This window comes from Gavialis gangeticus, unplaced genomic scaffold (genome assembly GCF_001723915.1).
Source record: "Gavialis gangeticus isolate Ggan-Ray unplaced genomic scaffold, GavGan_comp1, whole genome shotgun sequence".
NCBI lineage: Eukaryota > Metazoa > Chordata > Crocodylia > Gavialidae > Gavialis > Gavialis gangeticus.
Genome location: NW_017729017.1, coordinates 5,165,979 through 5,188,436, shown reverse-complemented (window position 1 = coordinate 5,188,436; position 22,458 = coordinate 5,165,979). Strand labels below are relative to the sequence as shown.

Below are 22,458 nucleotides of genomic sequence, written 5' to 3'. Positions count from 1 at the left end.
GTCTTGAGGTGGTTCTCCCGCCACGGGCCCTTCGTCTTGAGGTGGTTCTCCTGCCACGGGCCCTTCGTCTTGAGGTGGTTCTCCCGCCATGGGCCCTTCGTCTTGAGGCGGTTCTCCCGCCACAGGCCCTTCGTCTTGAGGTGGTTCTTCTGCCACAGGCCCTTTGCCTTGAGGCGGTTCTCCTGCCATGGGGCTTTTGTCTTGAGGCAGTTCTCCTGCCATGGGGCTTTTGTCTTGAGGCGGTTCTCCTGTCATGGGGCTTTTGTCTTGAGGCGGTTCCTCTACCATGGGGCTTTTGTCTTGAGGCGGTTCTTCTACCACGGGCCCTTTGTCTTGAGGTGGTTCTCCCGCCACGGGCCCTTCGTCTTGAGGTGGTTCTCCTGCCACGGGCCCTTCGTCTTGAGGTGGTTCTCCTGCCACGGGCCCTTCGTCTTGAGGCACTTCTCCTGCCAATGGCCCTTCGTCTTGAGGCAGCTCTCCCGCCAGTGGCCCTTCGTCTTGAGGCAGTTCTCCCGCCACGGGACTTTTATCTTGAGGTGGTTCTCCTGACACGGGCCCTTTGTCTTGAGGCGGTTCTCCCTCCTGGGGCCCTTTGTCGTGAGGCAGTTCTCCTGCCACAGGACTTTTGTCTTGAGGTGGCTCTCCTGCCGTTGGGCTTTTGTCTTCAGGCAGCTCCCCTGCCTGGGGGCCTTTGTCTTGAGGCAGCTCTGTGGCCACTGGGCTTTTGTCTTGGAATGGCTTTTGCACCATGGGGCCTTTGTCATGGGTTAGATCTTCTGCTGCGGAGCTTTTGTCTTGGGGCAGTTCTCCCACCACAGGGCCTGTGTCTTGAGGCGGCTCTTCTGCCATGAGGGCCCTTGCTTCTTGGTCCTCCAGTTCTGCGGCACTGGGAAGGGCCTGCTCTGGGACCTCCACAGGGGTCACTTTAATTTCAATAGCTTCCATCTGAAGAACCATTTTGGATGTTTCTGATTCATCTAGCTCGCCTGTTTCTACTTCAATTCCTGAGTTTATGCAAATCACTTCCCCTTTCAACATCAGGCCACCTCTATCCTGCTTGTCTGACCCTTTCAGGCTTTCTCCCATGATAAAGCACTGTGTTGCACTGTCCTTTTCTTCATGCTGCTGGGAGATGTCAGACTCTCTGCCTTCACTGGATGGTGAACCAAACTTTAATTCTGGGGTTGGCCTTTGGTGGTCCCATGTCTTTGATTCCACTGCTATAGAGCATGCACTGGATTCACTGTTACCTTTCAATTCGTTGTCTGTTGGCTCAGGAGACTTCTTTTCCACTCGTGCTGGTGAACCTGCCTGCTCCTCTAGGGTAAAACATCCTTCCAGCTGTGCACCATCATGACGTTCTAGACCTGTCTCATCCTGGTCTGATTCTGTCACTGGTTCATTGGTCTCTGGCTTTCCTTGATCATCTGCTGGGGTAATAGGGTGAGATTTGTCCTTTCCTTCTGTAACTGCTGAGGCAGATGCTGGCTCAAGCTCTGGGCTCTTTCCTTTGGCACTAGAAATGTCTGCTTTGACTTCCATGCCCTCTTTTTCATCAGAAGGAGGCTTTCCTTTCTTTTTTGTTCTGAGATGGATTGTACTCTCCTTCTCATCTCCTTCTATACACCCTAAGTAGATGATCCTTTGTGCAGGAGAAGAGTCTGTCTTGTTATCATTAAGCTCCACTTTGGCTTTACTGCCCTCAGAGGTAGGTATTTTGGACTCCTCCTTATGTGAGCCTGGTGAAATAGACCCAGGTTCCTCCATAGATTTCTTCCTTTTTTCCTTTGGTAGTTCTGTTCTAGCAAACTCAGACCTTTGTCCTTCATCAGGTTTGGAATCTTCAGGTTTTTGGCTTTGCTTGATGAGATCTTCTAAATGGCCATCTGGCTGCTTCAGCTCTTTTGTGGTCACCTCTTCTTTTCCCTCTTTGGGCTTCTTCTCTTCCTTCTCAGCTGGCAAAATTTCAGCCTCCCAAATGGGTTCTTCTTTGGTTTCTTTTTCATATATTTCATCGTCCCACACAGACTCAAAATCTTCTGGACTAGCAATCATTTTGCCTCTTGTACAGGTGTCTAGTTCTATGCTTGCTGGTTCTGTCTGTACTGAAGGTTCTTTGGCTTGTCCTACTGCAACGTCCAATTTTGGTAAGCTCTCACTCACTTTCTCCTCTGAAGTACCTGCTTCTTCCTTCTTGCTTCCAACAGCTTCCTTTAGATCTAGCTCTTCCAGCCTAGAAGTTTCTCTCTCTATAAATACCCAATGCTCTGAACCCTGCATTGCAATTGGAGCAAGAAGAGTTAGCATCAAACATACTTTACCTTAGCAACTTATCACTGTTTTGTTAAGTAAAAGAAGGTTGATACAGAGTAAGAATCTTGGCATTTACACGGCATTGACTAACCATCACTATTCATGCAACAATTGGGGAAGATATGTTGGGTGAAGGAGTTAGCAACTCATTAATTTGCGAGCAGGTATTGAAACCTACGGGACTCAATTCTGTGAGTTTAGTGTAGATACTCATGGAACTAGAAAGTGCTAGTCTTTTACAGGACTGGGCTCCTAGATGTTTTTGAATAGTTGGGGCCAAAATCTACTCTTGGCTACAGCCAGGTGGATAATTTTCAAAATCTGAATTTTTGCTGAAAAATGGTCAATGTTTTCAACAACAAAAAAAATCATTAAATGATCATGTTTTCCAACCAGCTGCTGACATAATGTGAATTTGAAGAAGTTGGATGTGTTTGCTGAAAATCTGAATGTCAATTAAAATAAAAATATTTTTTTCTTGAAAAAATTTAGGAAAATAATTTCCCATTTTTGACCAGATTTTCTTTTTGCTTCACCCATGTATGTTGATGTTATGTCAGACTGACATGGGGTAAGTAATAAAAGAATCTAACTTCCCATTAAAGGAAAGACTCAATCAAGCAACATTGTATAACATGGATTGGTTCCAAAGAACATCAAAGCTTTGTAAAGATTTTTAAAAGAGAATTGGAAAGAGGCCTTTATCCACAGAAACAATGTTTTTTACTGTACTAGAAATCCCTGGCTTCAGCCTCCATCCCTGACTTTCTCCATAGATTTTTGTTAGGAAGCACCGTGTTTGTTTAAAATGAATTTATCTGTCTATAGAGCCCTTTTTGCCTTGTGATAGAGTATATCGACCAGCTAGCTGCCAGTTATATCCCAAACTAGACATAAGTACCATCATTTCCTAGACATGCCTGACAAAGTCAGTCACCTGATTATGGAATGCAGTTATTGTCTCCCTTGGCTTCTCAGCTCTTCACACAGAGCTTATCGGAGACAACAACTTAATTCAGTTTCTAGCAAAACTGAAACCAAGCAAGTCAGAAGTGAACGATCAAAAAATGTAACCTAGAAAAGCAGGACTACTGGGCACAACAGCTGACCTAGCTACAAGCTCTACAGCAAGGATTAAGTAAAGGCAGTACAAGAAGATATACTATATGGCAAAAAAGCATTTTGTATCAGGGACACTAAAAGCATTTGACACAACACAGTATATCTAGGCTTCAGAGATCTGCTACTGCATAGTGAAGGATGCTGGCAGCTTACTAATGATTAAAGTAATTATGAAGATACAGTCATTATATTTACACTTTCATCCCATTGGACATTCAAACATTTTATACGCTCTAAGCACAGAGCACTGCTAACATTCAGTGGAATCCAAGAGCAGACAACAGCAGCAGGATAGGAATTTTCTTCAACAAGAACATCAAGCTAAACTCCAGCTTTTATGTCATGGGATTGTGCTGCTCACACAGAGCAGCCAAGACCTCAGGGTAAGTTTATTTAGAGATCAGGCTCAACAGATTGTCCCTGATGATACTAGAATACTGATCCATAGAGCACGAGGGGGAGACAGTGTATTGCAAAGAAACAACAGAGAGGAGATTAAGTCCTGTATGGGGGGCTTGCACTGTTCTGATTTAGATGTAATTGGCTTGCTATAGTAGGCTGTGGTAGGAGGCAAGAACACTGTACTACGATGTAGATTATACTTCAAGGTATGCCCAGCACAGGGAACTGTGAGGCAGTCTGCAGGTTGAATTCCTATATGGCAAGGAGCAGTGTACAGAGATTGGATGCTGCACTGTTATCACTGAAGATGTACTGTGGGGTAGATTTTCTGCAGCATGAAAGTGAACATTTCAACAGCACAAATCTGTAGCTGGTGTCACCGTTTCCCCTTGAGTGCAAAAAGGATTGGGCAAAAAGAGGAATTTCTGCCTTCAGTAAGGCCCTGAGTTCCAGTGGTCACTTACTGGCAGGAGAGGTTGTGTTACTGTTGGATGCTTATAGTTGATGAAGTCATCATTTATTATCAGAAACTGGAGACAAATTCCCTCAGTGCTAACTGCAGAGCAGGGAAAGCAGGGGAAAGACAGGGAGCAAGAAAAACTGGCAAAGGAAGAGAAAACAAAAAAGGGGGAGAAAGGAAGAAAATGAGGGATAACAACACAGGCCAGAGACAGGAAGGACCAGAGGGGCTGAGAGAGAAGAAAAGAGAGGACTGCTAAAACTGGGATCCTCAAAATGATCAGTGAAATTTTGCACACCTGAGCACCCAAGGCCAAAGTTCCCAAGTCCTCTCTTGGGCAAGCAGGGAGAGGGCCTGAAGGGTTGGACAGACAAAGAGAGCTTGACTCCCTGCTGTATTTGTATTTGCTCTGGCCACTGGCCCCTGGGGAATCTGTCCCCAAAAGCAGGCCATTCTTGCCCCAAATCCCCTGCTTTGGGGATTCCGTCAGAGGAGGACAGCTGTAAGTGAGGGCCAGGCCTCACTGCAAGAGCCACCTGTCTCTGGTGCACCTTGATTCAGCATATCTCTTCACCATCCACTACCCACTTTGGGTGCTAAACTGGCTGGTGGTGCTAGGCTCTCAGCAGAATGTGGATTGCTGAAGCCGTGTTTCACTAGTGCAAGCCCAGGGACTCAACAACGGCAATGACCTGTACCTTGTCAGTTAACTGTGGGACAAAGCTGATCTCTGGCAAGATGCCACTCTGCTCCCTTCATATCTGGATAAGCAGAAGTGACCAACAGAGCAACAGAGTGCCTGCATACCACTGCAGTCAGCTCAAGACCCCTGCAGCATGAAGAGCCCAATCTAGCACTTCCTTCTCAGGGAAGCTTGCTACGGAGGTGAATAAGGTTATAAAGTAGGAGATCAGGCCCAAGCTTTTCTCCTAGAATCTTCTATGAATCAGATCTTCTCCTTCAAATGTCCATTCCAGGAGTCAGGCAAGATAGGCAATCCCATTAGAGATGGCAATATAATGGACTAGCAGTGACACATGCAGGAGTTACAACTGGACTTCATCCACTGTTGAGACATTAATGGGTGAGAGACGTCTACTCCTTATCTGAGCAGCCACAGCCAGTCTTTGAGTAACGTGGATCAGTAGCACGTTCAAGTCTCTCCAAACTGCAGGCCAGAGCATCTGCAGAGTCCTACTGCTCACCAGCAAGTCTCCCCATGTAACAACATGGGCTGTTTATTCTTAGGGCCCTTCTGTGGCCTGAAAAAAAAATGAGCAGACTTTCAGAAAGGCCAGCCTCTTGTTTTGACAGCAAGAATGTCCCAGCTCTTCTCAATCTCTCAACTCCCCTGGGTATAGAAAGGCATAAGGAATGGGCAATTGCTTGGGCCCTGTGAATGTCCCAGGGTACTTATGTATGGAACATGGCATTCTGCATAGGGCAACTGTCCTGATGGCAAACTGGACAGGGGGCTTCCATCCCAATAACCTAACACGCAGAACCAGCTGGCTGCAGAAACAGGAGCATAAGGGTTAGATACTTTAAACAGACTTCCTCCTGAGGTCCACAAGGAGGGTTACCCAAAGCTCATGGCATCCAAGTGAGGACCATCTGCTTAACAGGTTTGCTGTGAATCAAAACTTAAAGCCTATTTAGAGAGAGGTTGCACCACTGAGCCACATTCTTACCCACCCTGATACAAGTTTCAAGGATTATCCATGTGCTGAATGTTCCCCCAAAACACAATTGTCTTCAGGCCTGCCTTAGAAACAGATTCCTTCCACAGTGGCCAGCCCTTTGGTCTCCCTCTGGCCCAGACAGGTTTATAGAAATCATGACAGGTGTAACAACAGGCTGTAGTAAGGTCCTGCATAAGTCACTGGTTTCCATAGGCCATGCAAGCAGTATTATCATAAACTCAGTATCTGTTCTGGTCCTACTGTGAATCCCAGTGAGTTCTTAAGGAACTTGATTCACCAGAAATTCCCTTCAGCCCAAGGCTTGGGAAAACTTTCTAATATGTAGAGGATGCCCACAGTAATTTCAGCTTTACAGCACCACTCCCTTCTCTGGGAAGCATATTAGTATCCTTTCCTGTGGCTTTCACTGCTATGTCTGGTCCTAAGTAAACCAAACCTGAGGTAGCTAGGAATAGAAGTGTGGCACCCACCAAAGCCCCCTTCTCTGAATAAAGCACATTCTTTTTCTGATGACAGCTGAAGCAGGGATCTTTTAAAGGATACCTTCTGTCCAGTCTTCGCTAAGCGAAGAAAATGTACTGGTCTGATCATGAGGAGCAGAACAGTTTAAGGAAGTGTTCATACTCAGAGTCCAAGCTCTGCGTGCATATTCTGGAGAAAATACCTACAAAAAAGATCCATTTGCCTTCTGGAGAGCCCTATCAGGCAACCCAGTGTTAAAACAGATTGATTATATGCTTCTACAAATCTCTTGACCAGTAAGGGAGGGGCTAAGACCCTAAGACTTATCTCTAAATCCAGCTTCTTTTTCCAGTGGGTAGAAGACTGCCTCACTACTGTAAGCTGATCCATTCCATTGGAAAAGCCAACCAGTTTGACGTGAATTTCAAGACTCCCTGGTTTTGGTTTAGGCAACAGAATGCCATCACAGGCCCATGGTGCTAGAACATCAGTTACGCTTCCCCACTAGTTGGCATGGGAGAGTCATGGGATGTGTCATACAGGTAGTTTGATACCATGTCTAACAAAACAGGGAACTTTCTGGAGGCCTTGGAAGAAGACTTGTTAGTGAGTATAGGGAGCATAGAGGGGCATTCACAGAAAGGCTGGCAAGAAGGAGTCTGTGGATGGAGCATGCCAGGTACAAACAGGAGAAATAGGGTTCAAGCAGAGATGCTGCTAGAATGGTCAATTTTCCAGAGAAATTAAGTTCAGCCTTTAGGACTGACCATGTCAGACTGAACCCACCTGGTCTTGTCTGGGCCTGGGTTTGGCTAGTCCCTGAAAGGGAAACCACCCTGGAATTCTGGGTGGCACAGACATAAGCAAAGGACCTGTAGTCAGAACTGTTGGTAAATTGTAAATGGTAGAAACCGAATATATGGCAAAGCTTCTTGGCCTCCTCATTGCTGTGGAGCCAACAGAGGGGGAATGAAAGGGAGGAACTGCTTCTGGTACAGTAGCCAGAAGTCTTGTCTTCTTGGTGTTCACCTGCATAGCTCTGAGGAGCTGGCTAGAAGAATAACAGTGAACCACTGCTGGAATTTACAACCTATGCACTGTTAACAATAACACAGTTGGTTGCAGAAGGAAAATTCTGGCTTCTCAAAACTTCTCTATCTGAGAAGGGAGAATTGGCTTCCGCTACCAAGTGATGTCTCAGCAATAGGCCATTCAGCATAAAACTCCTGAACTTGTCAGAGACTCCTCCAAGAGGCAGTCCAAGATAGAGTAGTAAGGCTTGGGCAGACCATATAGCAAGAAGCAACTAAAACCGGATGTGGAAAAGCTGAATGTTTAGATATGCGGCACCAAGACCTCTCTGCACTGGCCCATTAGCAAAGTGGTGCAAAATGTTTCCAGGCAGAGAGAAGGGAGATGGAGCTGTTATATCCAAAGTGGCTTTAATGATCTATCTTCTTTTAGTTCTGGAGGGCAGATGTGGCTTAGAGATTCAGCAGTTCTGTGTTGGGCATCATGAATTACCAATGAAGACAGATCTGAGTTGAAAGAACACAAAATGTTTCCAAAGGAGAGCCCTGCTCTGGAGTCCCATGAGCAACCAATGTCAAATGATCTATGTGCTTGGGGTTGGAGATGAGAGTGCTACACACCTCATTAGTGCCCATGAGTACTGACATGAGAGGAAGAAGGATATGGCGGCATGACCCACCAACCTAGTGTGCAAAGTGGCCTACTCTTTTGCATCGGTTCTCTTCAGTGCATCTGCACCTGTTATTTCCTGTGCGCAGAGGTGCAGCAAGACGAAGTAAAAAGAACAAACCTGTTGAGAGTTCTGGAAGAATGACATGAACTGATCTCTGGTTCTCATTCTTGAGATAGCATGTAGTGTGGCTCCCTGGTCTGCTAGGAGCAGGGTGCACTTCTCACATGCAATGCAAACAACCCAAACTAGTCAGAGGGAGTACCTAGCCACAGAGCAAATTCCCATTTAGCCCCAGCTATGCTTAACTGCATGACTCTTAAACTAGCATCCCTTCAGACTCAGACCCTACAGAGAAAGTCATATTGGAGCCCCAGAGACAGTCCCTTTGAACAGAGTTACCACCAAGAATCACTTCCTGTAAAAGGGGACTAGGATTAGGAGTCTAATTTCAACTGGTTTTAAAACCATAGGTGTTAAATAATATCTGTGCATTTCTGGTTCCCTGGGTGGTGATATACTCGGGACCTCCTTTTCCATCCTTCCACATGCTCCAAAACAGAGGATGTCATATTTTCTTCAAGCACATGGGTGGCATAAGGACAAAACCACAACAGCCACACATCAAACCCTCAACCAGTAGCTGCACACACTTGAAATGCCAAATATAACTTGAAATCAGTTTGTTTTGACAGTCAGGCATTTCGAATTCCCCAAATGCCACCAACAATTATGGTACAGGATGGCAAGGTTAAATGCATTTGAGTTCTTTTATCACCATCCCTTTTCCCCCCGAGGCTAATTACTTTGAGCTCAGACTGAGGTTTTGGGTCCGAGTTCCACTGCTATCTTGGACATGTACAATGCTAACGAGAGTTGAAGCATTTAAAAATAACTTTCCAAAACACTGATAGGCAAAGGAATAAACTGCAGACATGGGGGAGCCTGCTCCCAGACTACTGCGGTGCAACCCGACTCAAACGCTAAAGATTCTGGGCCCATTTCCCCCACTCTGTTATCCCAGTTTTATGCTGGATATCGGATTGGAGTGAGGTAGTGGAGAATCAGGTGTTCTGTCCGTTGATTGGTCCACCATGTTCTAACAGCTGGGCACTGCCTTCTGCACAGTCCACCAGTCAGCCATTTCACAGAATCAGGCCTATGTTTTCAAAAGGCCTCCTAGACTGTGCTTACAGCTAGGTGAGGTGTGGATCTACAGCATGCTACCATTGTACTAAGATGTGACTGGGTTTGAAAATAAACTCAAATTGTGGGGATGCCTGGGGTGAGGGACAGCCCCCCACGGTGAACTGGCATACAGCCGTATCTTAATAGGGGTTTAAAGGCCACCGTCATTCCCCCACCCAGTCATGGCTCTGAGCAAAAATGAGCTTAATCTCACATCTTCTTTCCTTATATGGTGGGCTGAACTGGAACATCTAAGTCAGTACCACTTTGGACCTGTCTAGGTGGCAAAAACCCCATGTTTCAGCATGGTTGTGCCTCACCCACACCAGAGCAAAACCAGATTAAAGGAACTGTGTTCTGGCCTAGTTTTCTTCTGCCTGGAGGAAGGTTCCATTGTAATTATCCCCCAGCCCCTCCAGAAGAACATGTTGGTAGAAAATAAGAAACACAAAAGCTAAAAACCGATATTGCTCAATTGCCTTCTTTCCCTCCAAGATGGTTAGGTGCTCAAGAATTAATGGATTCTACTTGAGGTGGGGTATACATGTATAATCCAGGTGTTTCTACAGTGCCCATTTACCAAGGAAACCTCAGTCTGAGGATGTCCAACATGAAACATCCATGGCCTGATTTTCAAGTGCTGTGTGACAGCTATTCCATTTGAAGTTGACAGATGACAGGAAACCAGGGAGCAACATACAGCTAAAAGCAGTGTCCTATCATATAGGGAGAATGTGATGATGAACACATTGAAGTGTGTGAGGTCTTGAGATAGTACAGTATTGAGAAGCCTTTTAAGTACCTCAGCCAGATTAGGCAGGCAGAATGGTAGTTATCTTGTATTTTATTCTATTCTATTTCATGCTCACCACCAGTGTATCTAAGCACTTAGAAATTAGGTATATAAACTCTGAGGACCCTAGGCAACTGATGGCACTGCTCTAGTGCCCTTTGACAGTAAGAATTCAGAAGGGGGGACCAAACATGGAGTCCACACTCTGGCTTTGCCCAGGCAAACTCACTTGACTTCAGTGGAAGTTTTGCCTGTGTAAGGACTGAGTAAGAGCTGAAGTTACATCAGTTGACCCAATAATTCACTCATTCTTGGACTGCAGTCCTCCCCACACAGCAGGGAAGCAGCTATCTGAAACCACATGAAAACACAAACTAGCAATTTGGACAGGAGTTGAAGAAGGTTATCACAGTCAAGCGCAGATGCAGGGGAGCTGTAGGTAGGCACAATAGACCATAACTGCTCACCCTGGACTTTGGCCAGCATGTCAGAATGAACTCCTCCCTTTTTAAGAAAAGATTGTTAGGGACAATATGTGGCCTGGACCTCAGATTTACATCTCCAAAGATAATGCATCTGCAAAACATCACCTAAACCATCCTGGGTCAGTCCTCACATCAAGAGAATCATCATTTGAATGAACTACCTTTCCCAACTCCTGTTGAACCTGGATTGCCTGAAGAGTTCTGATCCAAGGACAAATTAGTTTCAGCCTTGCCTAGTTTATTTAAACCACAACTATAGCTCATGGAGATATGATGGAAGAATTACTTAGCATCACTGTTAGGTCTCTGATCAATACACTTGACAGGATAATATTCCTACCCTTCAAGTGAAGAAGTCACCAAATCCATAGTCGTCAATAAGACAGTTTTAGAGATAAATGCAGAGACTATCTATCCCTTTAATCCCCTTCTCCTTCTCACTGGGTTAGGATGGGAACTCTCTGTACAGAACCAGTTCATATTATGCTCCATTAGCAGTTTACTTAGGCCCAAATATATTTATGGAGCAGTGGCAGGAAATTTTTCCACAGGCCCTTAGGTAGATTACAAACAGAGACAAAGGGCAGAGAGAAAGAGAGAAATGGAATGGTGATAACCTCAGGAGAAGAGACAAGGCTTTTCTGTGTGAAAGACTCCATGGTTAAGGCAGCTCCATGCTCAGGTGAAAACTCTTCTAGGATATCTTCTTCCATCCTCTGTTTCAGCAGGAGAAACCCAAGTACCAAAGGCAAAAAGGGAGAGAGAAAGACACATAGAGAGAAAGACAGAGAGAGAGAGAGAGAGAGAGAGAGAGAGAATAGGGTGGGGGGGAGAGAGAGAGAGAGAAGAAAGAACGAGAATGAACAAATGAACAAGTGAGTGAATGAATGAAGGTCATGACTATTTCAGCTGCAGTCTCAAGCCAGAGCTTGGTACTTTATATACTTGTTTAAAACACAGGTTTGACAAAAAACCCTCCTTTTGTTCTCTGCATTCATTTTCCGTGTACCACTGCCTGCAGAACCCATGTGCCGGCCTATCCTCTCTGCTCAGCTCTGTGCCCTGCACCAGGGGCCCTGTTAAGACAGTGTAAACAATGCAATACCCTCCCCGCTCTTGACCTCCAAGTCAGAGACCCCTGTTATATTTCAGTGTGACTGTTTAGTAGTAGGGGGCCCCAAAGTGAACCTCTGCACAGGGCCCCGATAACACAAACACTGCTGCTTTCCCACATACAAGCCCAGACACACTGATCTCAGTCCTATGCCCATCCAGCAGCATCAGAGGGGTCCATCTATGTGCAATTAAATCTCTACCAATGGCAAATGTTTTCTCCTTAACTTCCCTCAGCCACCTTTCCCAGTACCTTCTGCAGGTATCTTCCCCCTGGTGTCAACACTCTCCTATCTCACTATGAGCCAATCCATTCACTGCCAAAACCTTCCTTTGCCAGCTTGAGATCACTACCACAGGTCAGAGGCATCTCAGCCTCTATAAACACCACTGCCAGGGATGAAGTCCATGTTCCTTCCCCTGCTACTGCTCCAAAGTCTCCATCAGCTGAGAGGCAGCACTGGACCGGTCTCATGGTTCTGGCTACCACACTATGAGGCTTGTCCAATCTACTCACTCAGAGAACTTTGTCATGTCTAGACCAAAACCAGCCCAATCCATGGCCATACCAAATTGTTCATCCAGCTTGAACAGGGTGCCTGATGCTGCACAGATAACAGCCTGGTACACAGTACAAGATAAAGCGGGCTCAACAGCTACAGCCAGAAGAGGAAGAGAAAGTCTTTTGCTGCTCCCATACTTCTTTTGTCTTCTGCTAGCCACCAGGCACCAAGGAAATCAATGCTCAAAGGTAACAGCAGGTGGAGCCCTTATCATTTACAGACCCAGCCAAGACAACTGCAGCTGTCTACCCTCATCTTGGCTGAAACCTCCAGAATCCTTTCCCAGCCCACTCTGCTCCAAGCTGCTTCTCCACACCTTGGTGTCAAGTCCAGTTTTCATCTGATTCAACATCCTGTAGGGCCACTCCACAGAGAGCAAAGCTCATTAATTTTGCCCACCCATCACTACTTGGGGGGGGGCGTAGTTTTGCCAGCCAGCACTTGCTACCCTGTTTACTTAATGCCATGTGCATTTGTTCATTACAGACCCATCCCCTGAGCTTCCCTGCAGATAGAACGGACAATCAGCCAATGAGCATGGCACCCTTGAGATTCAGTCTACCCACCACCTCAGCTTCTGCTCTAGAGGGTGCAAACTCAGTGCGTAAAGGTATCTTCTCCCCCAGGTGTCCCCAGAGCTAGCAGAGGAGCCATCATGACACAGGAAAGTGGGAAGAACCTGCTGGGTGTTCCTGGATCACGCAGTAGCTTCACAAGGAACTAGGCTATGGGATCCACCTCTTGGCAAGAGCAGGGAAGTCATTTGCCCAGTTCCCTAGGCAAAGAGCACAGGGGAGGACAGTATATGTACAAGAAGAGGGTAGACTTAAACCCCCACCACAGCATGGGGAGCTACCTGTGGTTAACAACGCCTGGCTGCAAAGGAGATTGAAACCAGAGAGCACACCAGAGGGGCTGTCACAGGTGCTCCTCTCTGGCCTTTTCTGCTCACTGAGACTGGAGAGTAGAGGTGCTTGCATTCCCCAGCTGTGTAGGCACAAATCTGTAGGGAGCCCCCCTGATAAAAGAGACAATAGAACAAACCTCGCTGGCCTTCTCTGGGGTCCCCTTTGGTGACTCGTCATCGTGCTTAGGTGAGGAAGAGGCTGGTGATGAAGTCAGCCTCCTGTCCCGGTCCCTGTGAACCAGCTTGCTGTTGGGCTCCTTCAGTGTCCTTTTCAGCTCATTGATGCTGGCCTGGTGCTTTAGTAAAACATCTTCTGGTTTGTCTAAAAACTTTAGGAGGGAGAGAAGACAGTAACCAGCTAGGCATGGATCAGAGAACAGGGCTGGAGTGAGGTGTGGGGCATAGCTCAGGAGCTGGGGAGGGCCTGCTTTATGTTGAGCCTGAATTTGGGTTCTCAGGCCTCACTGCATGGGAAACCCCTGGTTCTGTAATTCAATAAGGACAGCTACAGAGTAAAGCAGCAAGCAACAAGAATTTATACCTACATCTTGTCACTTGTTAGTGTAAAACAAGGTCCCTTTTGTAGCCTTTAGTTGTAGTTCTTAAACCAAACTATAACTAACCAGGGAGAGGCAGATCTGAAGTGGTCCTCAATTCTATTGAAAGAGTGGACTCCAAGGGGGATTTACTTTTGCTCCCTATGGAAAATTCCAACAGTCCCTTGTCTTTATTATATTCTACCAGCCCCTGTTGGTTTCTAATGCAGGGCCAAAAGGAGCCAAGTAGCCCCATGAGTTAGCAGGCCAGGAGATCAACTGACTTGTTCTAGTTTAAAGTACAAAGTGGCCAACTGGGAATAGCTAGATAAATTAAACTGGCATATCAGTTTTCCCTGGAACCTGATTTCTGTGACCAGGCAGGACGCCTTAGAGGGACCAAAGATGCAAAATTTGAGTCCACACCTGTTCTTGACCCAGCCCAATCTGTTCAGAGGCAGGGTGTTTGTTTGGTCCACTATAAAGGCAATGGCTCACAGTCTAGGTTTAGGGTCTGATTCAGAACCCCTCTTCCCCCCACTCCCAAGTCCCCTTTAAGGTGTTCATGGCATTGAGAGATACTAGGGATGAGCAAACCAGTTCAAAATGAACAAGAACCAACCCACAATCTTTGCCCCTAACTCAAACCTGTTTTGAGGTTCAAGTAGGCTTAGATAAGCATCTTTCTTTCCATTACTTTTACCTCTTACAACCCTGTGTCCATTTCTGGGTTCCATGCAGGAAAAGTCTGTGCAGGGCCAGGAGGCTTAGAGAAGTTTGGGATAAGAATCAAAAACTTTGCTGACACTTCTGAGCCATCTGCTATGAGGTTTGCCCATCACTAGCTCAAATGGTTGCTAGGGAGCACATGACAGTGGTAAAGAATGGTATATGGAGCATGCAGGGTGGAATGAGCAATAAGACAGACAGTGGAGGGAACAGAACAAGACACCTGGATGAGTGTGGGGAAAGAAACCAACTGGACAGCAATCACTGACCAAGTGAGTTTGCCCTTCTTGTGTGGGACAGTACTGGCAGGGATGCTAGCAAAAAAACAGGCCATCTACCAAGCATTTTCTCAGTGGCAGCAGAAGCACCTGACTGGGCCTGGGCTTGTGTCCACTGCAAGCTTGAGCTGTGATTCTAGGGCCTGCTCTGAAACCCTCTGAGATCCGTGGGCAGCTTAATTGAGACTTCAGTGGGGTTTGCATCAGCCAGAGGTTCCGAGGCCAAAGGGGCCAGTGTGATCAGATGGTCAGATCCTGTGCCTGATACAAGACAGAGAACCCCACCCAGCAGTTTCAGCACCTCTGGTTAATTTGGATCATCTTTTAAAAAGACAAGAGGGCTTGATTTAATCCTGCCAGTGACAGAGAACCCTCCATGTCCCTAGGGAACTCTGTTCCAGTGGAAAATGACTTTACAGACCCCTGGTGAAGAGAAAGCAACAACAGCCTGTGCTTTGGAGTGGAAAGTGACAAAGTGCGTCCTACTCAGCAAGCTCCATCTTCACAGAGCTTTACAACCCCCTCCCCCTCCATCCTCTGTCAGCAGGTGGGAAAATATGGCCATCCCCATCTTACAGATTGGTGAAATGGGCACTAAAGTGAACTGCCAAAAGCCAGGCAGCAAGAGAGTATCAGAGCAAGCTCAGAAAGCAGCAGCTCCAGGCTCCCCGGCCTCTGCACAGGCCATTTGACCACAGCTATCTTGAAAGAGAGGAACACTGGAGACAGCTCCACTGGTACGCAGGGTTTTAGTTTAAGCAAGTCAAGGAGCGGGAGCAATTGCCAGTTAGTCTGCATCAGCTGGTGCAGGAATGCAACCCGCAGCGTGATTTGCAGGCTTGCTTGGGGGATGCACACTTCAATTTCTATGTGGTCTGTGCCTTGTCTGAGAGACTCACAGTTGGAGGGATGAAGGTAGGAATTGAGAAGAAACAAGGGAAGACAAAGAGGAGAGCAGCAGCCAGGACATCCCCTTGGGTCAGTGCCTCAGCATAGTGACCTGGCTGCCACACCTGGGGAGGGCTCTTCCTCACACACACAGGGTGATGACAACTGCCTTACTTAGTGGGATAAAAGATGCTGCTTGTACTTTGGGGAAAGCCCCTGTTAGATGACTTAGTGGGTTTGTCTAATGAGTCACCAGTGGGGCAGGCTCCCCACTGATACCTGGTGCATCTTGTATTCCAGTAAATAGGGTAACACACAATATGGTGGTGCTTGTAGTTTTAAATAAGATGAAGAATATGATGCACCAATGGGGGGTAAGATGCTGCAGAGAAAGAATACCTCTTGCTTGTGCCTGGGGGTGGTTTCTTGCTCCGGCTGGCAGCAAAGAGAGGATTCAACGTAACCAGCAGAGTCAGTCCAGAGAACTCAGCACACACATTACATTTCAGTTTAATACAGAAGCCTGGGTCAGGCCAGGCATGATATCAGTAGTGGGAGCAGGCCCTACAGATACCAGCATGGCCTAGAGATGGCAGCTCCAGCAGTGTGAGCACCCTTGTAGCAGCACACACTTGGTGCTGCCAGACTCTTAGACATAATCTGATGTGGAACTTCAAAAGACCACCTCCTTGGCCCACTGGGTTGGGAGAAGAGAAAGAAGGGAAAAAGGACCTGGTCCCAGAGAACTGGAAATAAAGAGCAGAGGATGTTTGGGCTAAGAGCCAGCTGGTGCCAACAGAACAGTGTCAGTGGAGGGACACGCACATGCACATGTGTGTGGCTGTGTGCTCATGTGAATGGGCATAGGTGTCTATATATGTTTGTGTGAACATATTTGCACATGTGCCTCGGCTGTGACTGGGTCTTTCTGGGTCATGTCTATGTCTGAAGGTTGCCTCCATGTGTGGGGAGGAAGCATGGTACAGGAGAGAGGACAGCAGTCACTGACTCCACCATAAGGGCTGTTAACACTTCCAGCACAGGCTAGCTGGGGATATCATAGCTTTGCTGCCACCTTCTGCACCAGAAAGTCTTTTGCTCAGCAGCATGATCGGAAAAGCTTTGATTTTGCCTACAGAGAACTGCAGTGCAGTGTACCCTTTTAGCTGCTCCCAAGCCCAGACTGGCAGTGCAGCATGAGACCAGCAGAGCTATACTGGAGACACTAGGCCTGGTTCTCCTTTTCCACAGTCACCCTTGAGCTTTGGCCACTTCCCTGGGAATTCCAGGAGGCATCCCCTCCCTGGCCAGAGGTACTGAGTCATCTCACAGGCAGGCCCCAGGTGCATTAGCAGAATGCAGAATTGAGCAACCCACCATGTTCCCGTTCCCCCCCTCCCAGTGAATATGGTTTCATTGATACCTCGGGGCCAAGTGGGAGCTGGGCAGGAGCAGGGATGTCACTAACAGTGCTATCACCAGAGCTCCCTGCCAGAAGTTGCACTGCTGCAGTGTGGGGACAGATTCCAGGGGCCCACTCCAGAGGCAGCCCTTCCAGATCACAGTCCTCCCTCTGAAGCTTCAGAGCACTTGGAGTTATGTCTCTGGCATCCTGGGATGCCTCCTCTCCCCAGGTTCAGTCAGGGAATTGCCTTGGCTAACCCACAGCAAGAACATTCCTCCAAGCCAGCCTATAAATGGCTCCACTATTGACTCTCCGAAGTTCTGTCCAGCAAGTCCTGTACCTTCAGCTCCTTGATTTTCGTTGGGGTTGTCACCTCCTCATCCTCGGCCTCAGATCTTCTCCTCCCACTGTGCTCACTGTCCTCGTCCCGCTTCTCAGACTCCACCCCTGCGTCGTGGTTTTCGCTGACAGAGGCTGGGCGTGAGAATTCTGTCCAATGTACAGGAGACAGATCAGGCATTAGAGAAGAAACACTCCCACCTTCCACCCAGCACAAGCTGGTTCCTTGCAGACATTCTTGTAAGCCTAGAAACAGTCTCATCTGAGAAGTTCCAAACAACAGACTCCTCCCTTTCGTTTGGGCAGCCACTTCATAGGCCTGACAGCATTTAGTGCCCTGAGGTCTGGCCTTCCTCTACCTTCCTCTTTGTTCCTGCAACCTGTTGTTCCTCCACCCCTTTGACTTTGCCTGGACTAGAAAGGGAGTTAGCTTCATCCCATTAAACAAGGTTTGCCATCAAGGGGAGCTTGTTCAGCAGCTGAAAGCACTTTCCTGCCAAGTCTAGCCAAGGCCTTAGTCCTTACTTCACTGAGTCAGACTGGGTCCACTTTGGTAATACAAAGGTTTGTATTACCTGTTACACAAACCTTCACCTTGTGTCATCGTCATCTGCATCAGTACAAAACAGGTGCAAAGTGGGCATTAACAGATCCAGCTGTGGAGTGTCACACCCAACCTGCAGGGAGGTCACTGATGCCAGCTGCTGAGTAGCAGGGACCCCAGCCCATGGCTTTCCCTGAGCACAGTCTTCCCAGCTTCCTCATCACTGTGTACTTACCCTCATTTCTTTCTAATGTGCTGCTGTCTTGCTGCTGGGAGAACTGAATGCACTTCCCCAGGTACACTCACACACAGTGAGCATGTGTACATATGCTATTAATTTGAAGTAGGTTACTGTGCAGTAAGCCTACCTGAGGAGCATGCCTACACAGGTGCCCTTTTGGGAGCAGATTTGCTCCCAATGGAAGTAGCCTGTAGAGGGCTGCTCCTACTCTGATCTGCCCCCCACCCCCCTCTGCAGCACCAAGGGGGAACTCCAGACTCCTCCTGGGTGCTAGCTGAGGAGCTCATAGGGAGCACAGGGCCAGGAAACAGCTGTCTCTTGGCCCTGTACACATTGGAGGGGTCCTGATGTGCATAGGGTGGGAGAGCTGCTGCTGCAGAGCTCTCCCACCCTTTGCACATGGGGACATGCCCTGTGCCTTGTGGGGCTTTCCCGTGCAGCCTGAAGCTGACTACAACCTGTCTTGTTCTACGGCAGGTGCCAGCCAGCCTCGGCCTGGACAGGGAACTCTCCTAGTGCAGAGAGCTCCTGCCCCAACTCCCCAATTAGAGCAGGGTCTGGGACATTTCTCTCTGCGCAGGTCTCACAGGATGTCCTGCCTGTTCCTGAAGTTCCTTAACAGTGACCTCCACTGAGAACAGTTCCATGGACAAATGTGGATCTGATTCCCCTTTTTAGCAGCTTCTGCTGGAGCCACCCTATCCTTAGCATGTCATCCAAGACCAACAGGAGCCATTCTCTATCCTGCTGCAGAAGCAGTGTGCAATGCCGTGAGTAAGCTGAAGCCCGGGAGCAGCACTCAGGAGACCAGAAGGACAAGGCTGTTTAGACCCTAAATTCATCCTCCTGCATGCACAACTGCTGGGGAATTCCTCATTCTCTCCATTGTGCAGGCCCTAAGAATCCCCTGGAGCTCATGCAGCAGCATAAAGTACCAATGTTGATGGCCAGCTGAGCCAAGCAAGGTTAGCAGGAGAGGCAGGCATGAGAGGCAGTCCCTCTCTCTTTGCTGCCCTCTTGAGGCTGAAGATCCTTGCAAGCCCCAGGTCCTGTGAGAAGAGGCCATAGCAGGGTATCTGAGGGCTCTCCAAATGATTTGCAGGCAGCATTCTGCCTGATATGCGTATCAACAATGGAGGCTGAAGGTCTGCCTTTCACAGAACACGTGTCATCCAGCCAGGGAGAACAGCTGTCCCTAGGTAGACACTTGCTGTGCATTCAGAGTATCTCTGTGCAGCCAAGTGAATGTAGGTGTGTGTAGCAAAGGTAGACACAACTGTATCAACTTTATCTAGCTAACCTGGGGAACAACAGTGGCTAAGACACAGCAGCTTGGGCTTCAGTACAGCCTGGCCACCCAAACACATTCTCACAGTCCACAGAGGGCTTGTCTCTGGCTGTTCAAGTGTGGTGAAGCTTGTCTTGTCATATTTTCACTGTTGTTGCCTGTGTGGGGTAGACTGAAGCTAGCAGGGATGCACCTCCCCATGCCATGGTCACACCTTGGCTTTGCTGTGCAGACATCCCCTGACAACTCCATCACGCGGCCTTGCTAAAACCATTCCCAGGGCAGACTCACTCAAGCATCCTTAGCACAGAGTGAAGAGTCCCCTTGGCAGCCCTGGTGCAACAGCTCTTTTCTGGTAACATGCATGGGCTATTTCCCCTGGGTAAGTCAAAGCAGGAAGATGGCAATGAGTTCACTGTGCCAAAGCCAACCTGCCACATGCAGCCCCTTTGTCTAAGCACATCCTCCCTGCTCCCGCCAGGAAACCAATCTCCCTCCCCCTCCCCAATTTGGGGCGTACCTCCATCGAGGCTGCGAGACATGGTGTACCGTTTGCTGGAGGAGCGCTCAAAGAAGGGAGCAGGCCGATCAATGAGGGCGCTGGCCTGGCGGGTCTGTGCCTGTGTCCGCCCGCTGTAGCGAAATTTGGAGCCCATCACCAGGAAGCCTTTTGGGGGAGGCTCTGGGGACACCAGCCTGGGAAGAAGGAAAACAGAACGTAACTGGAAAGGCCCAGAGGCACCACAAAACACTGTATAACCAGTAACTACAACAGGGGGTTGTTCACTCCAAAGTCTAATGCTGATCATCTCCTTGTTTGACTTAGAGATCACTTTGGCAGAAGTATCACCTAGTCTCAGTGTGTAGATGTGAATGGTAGTTGTGGACTGAGCTTGGAGGTGGTGCAAGAAGCTTTAAGATAGTGGGCAGAGCTTGGATAGAGAACATCACTCCCTCCAACCCCTTCCTCAGCACTGCTTTCAGGAGTGGGGCTGTCTCACTACAGAAGTAGAAATCTGCAGCCATTTCCCTTCTGGCTGCTCTCTTTGTCTCCACCTCTGTGGCTGCTTCTGCCCTTTGTATGTGTAAGGGAGCAGATTCACTGTTCTCAAGTGTTCATCATAATTGAGGGAAAAACCCAACCTGTACGTTTTTAGAGTTTTTAACATCTAGTACTCCCTGAGTTCCAGAAAGCATGACTTTGCAGACATTATGGGTTACACTCAGCATGCACTCAAGAGTGGTCTACACTACAAAGTGTATGCTGGGCAGGGGGGCGACAGAGCTGTGCCCCATCCCTTCTACGTAAATACATAAATCCTTTGGCCTGTGCAAGCCACATTTCTACTAAGGGACTTCACTGATTCAACCATGCTGGCAAAGCTTTTATAACAGGGGTAGGCAATTACTTAGGCCTGAGGGCCACATAGGCAGTTTTGGTGAGCTTTCATGGGTTGGGTCAGCATCCCCATCCCACTCCGCGTGCAACAACTCACCAAAACTCCTTATGTGGCATAGGGCCCTGGGCAGTTGTGTTCAGCAGTGGGAAAGGTACGTGAGGTCAGGATCACAGGGTGGTAACAGTGTGGGGCTGGGTCAGAGCCATAATCTGCTGCCTACATGCTCCTGTGACGAGTGTGGGTTCTGCGGGCAGACTTGCAGAGAGCACATTGCAGCTCTGCCCCGTCCCGGCTCCATGCTCACCGCCCCAAAATCCCAGCTCCAGCCCTGGATGCAGCTCCCTGCCTGCCTGCACACCCTGCTCACATGGCTCCAGTGCCAACCCCAGATGCAACAAGGGAGCGGCTGGGGGAAGCAGGCAGCACCAGGGTGCCCTTGTCTTGTGCCAGCCTGCAGCTCCCGACAGAACGCTTGCGTGGTGGTGGCAGCCCCCAGGCCCCCCTCCCCCAGCTCAGTGTGGAACATAGCGGTGCAGAGCGGCATGGTGTGGGGGCAGCAGTGGCAGCAGGAGCCCTGGTGAGGGCCACACGGGCAGGGCGTACAGCCGGGAGGGGAGCTGCATCTGGGGCTGGAAGCTGGTCTCCATGCACACTGGCTGGGAGTGTGCAGGAAGAGTGGGACCAGCAACATGCACCATGGCCTGGGGTGCCCCCGTGCCTGGTCTGGCGGGGCTAAGAGACCTACTGCTGGCCAGGCAAAATCACTCTGCTGTATTTTGCTCACCCTTGCTTTATAGTGTAGGTGAGCCCTTAGTCCTATACACCTAGAAAATATCTTTATCCCCATATTACAGCTGTTGACACAGAAGCACATCAGGGAGGTCAAGTCAATGGCTCAGAGTCATGCAGTGAGGAAGAAACATCAGGATGAAAGAAATCTGGGTCTCTGGATTCCCAGTCCATTGCACTGCCGATTGGCCTCCCAACACTTCGGTCTGCAAGGCTCCCAGTCTGTCCCAAGGAAGGAGAGCAAGCAATGGGTGGGGTGTGGGGAAGGCAGAGGAGAGGGAGCAATCTCAAAAGAGAATTCCAGGGGTTGTAACATTCTAAAGGGTTTGAACACAGGCGTTACCCCAGCTGAGGGGCAGATCTAGGGGAGTGCAGCTGTGCAGTTGCACCTGATGGACAGGCACTGAAACCTCTAGTCTTGGCTGCCTGAACGCATGTGCAATGAGTTCTCCACCACCCCCTCCTTCCCTTTTGCCATTTCATAGATTTCATAGACATTCAGGTTGGAAAGGACCCCAAAGGATCAAGTCCAGCCCCCTGCCCCAGGGGCAGGAAGTCAGCAGGGATCATAGGATCCCAGCAAGATAAACATCCAAATGCGTCTTGAAGGCGTTCAAAGTAGGTGCTTGAACTACCTGCGGCAGCAGTCTATTCCAGACCTTGGAGGCTCGGACAGTAAAGAAGTTCTTCCTTATGTCCAGCCTGAATCAGTTGTGGTGGAGTTTGTGACCGTTCCATCCTGTCATCCCTTGGGGTGCTCTGGTGAACAGACGTTCCCCCAGATCCTGGTGAGCACCCCTGATAAACT

The 22,458-nt window shown here is 48.5% G+C and overlaps 1 protein-coding gene across 6 annotated transcripts in view; it reads right to left on the bottom strand.

Moving 5' to 3' along the window:
* The window catches only part of EPB41L1 (erythrocyte membrane protein band 4.1 like 1), a 213,501-nt gene that overhangs the window by 15,191 nt on the left and 175,852 nt on the right, over nucleotides 1-22,458 (bottom strand). For 2 of the 6 annotated variants that reach the window (XM_019513045.1, XM_019513048.1), the window contains exons 12-15: nucleotides 19,982-20,157; nucleotides 17,390-17,538; nucleotides 16,044-16,079; nucleotides 13,351-13,542 (exon numbers count right to left, since the gene is read on the bottom strand). In XM_019513045.1, the coding sequence (XP_019368590.1) occupies nucleotides 13,351-13,542; nucleotides 16,044-16,079; nucleotides 17,390-17,538; nucleotides 19,982-20,157 (553 nt within the window). Of the gene's footprint in view, nucleotides 1-11,247; nucleotides 11,347-13,350; nucleotides 13,543-16,043; nucleotides 16,080-17,389; nucleotides 17,539-19,981; nucleotides 20,158-22,458 lie in introns of all 6 variants that reach the window. The other 4 variants (XM_019513046.1, XM_019513049.1, XM_019513044.1 and 1 more) reach the window with 3 other exon arrangements.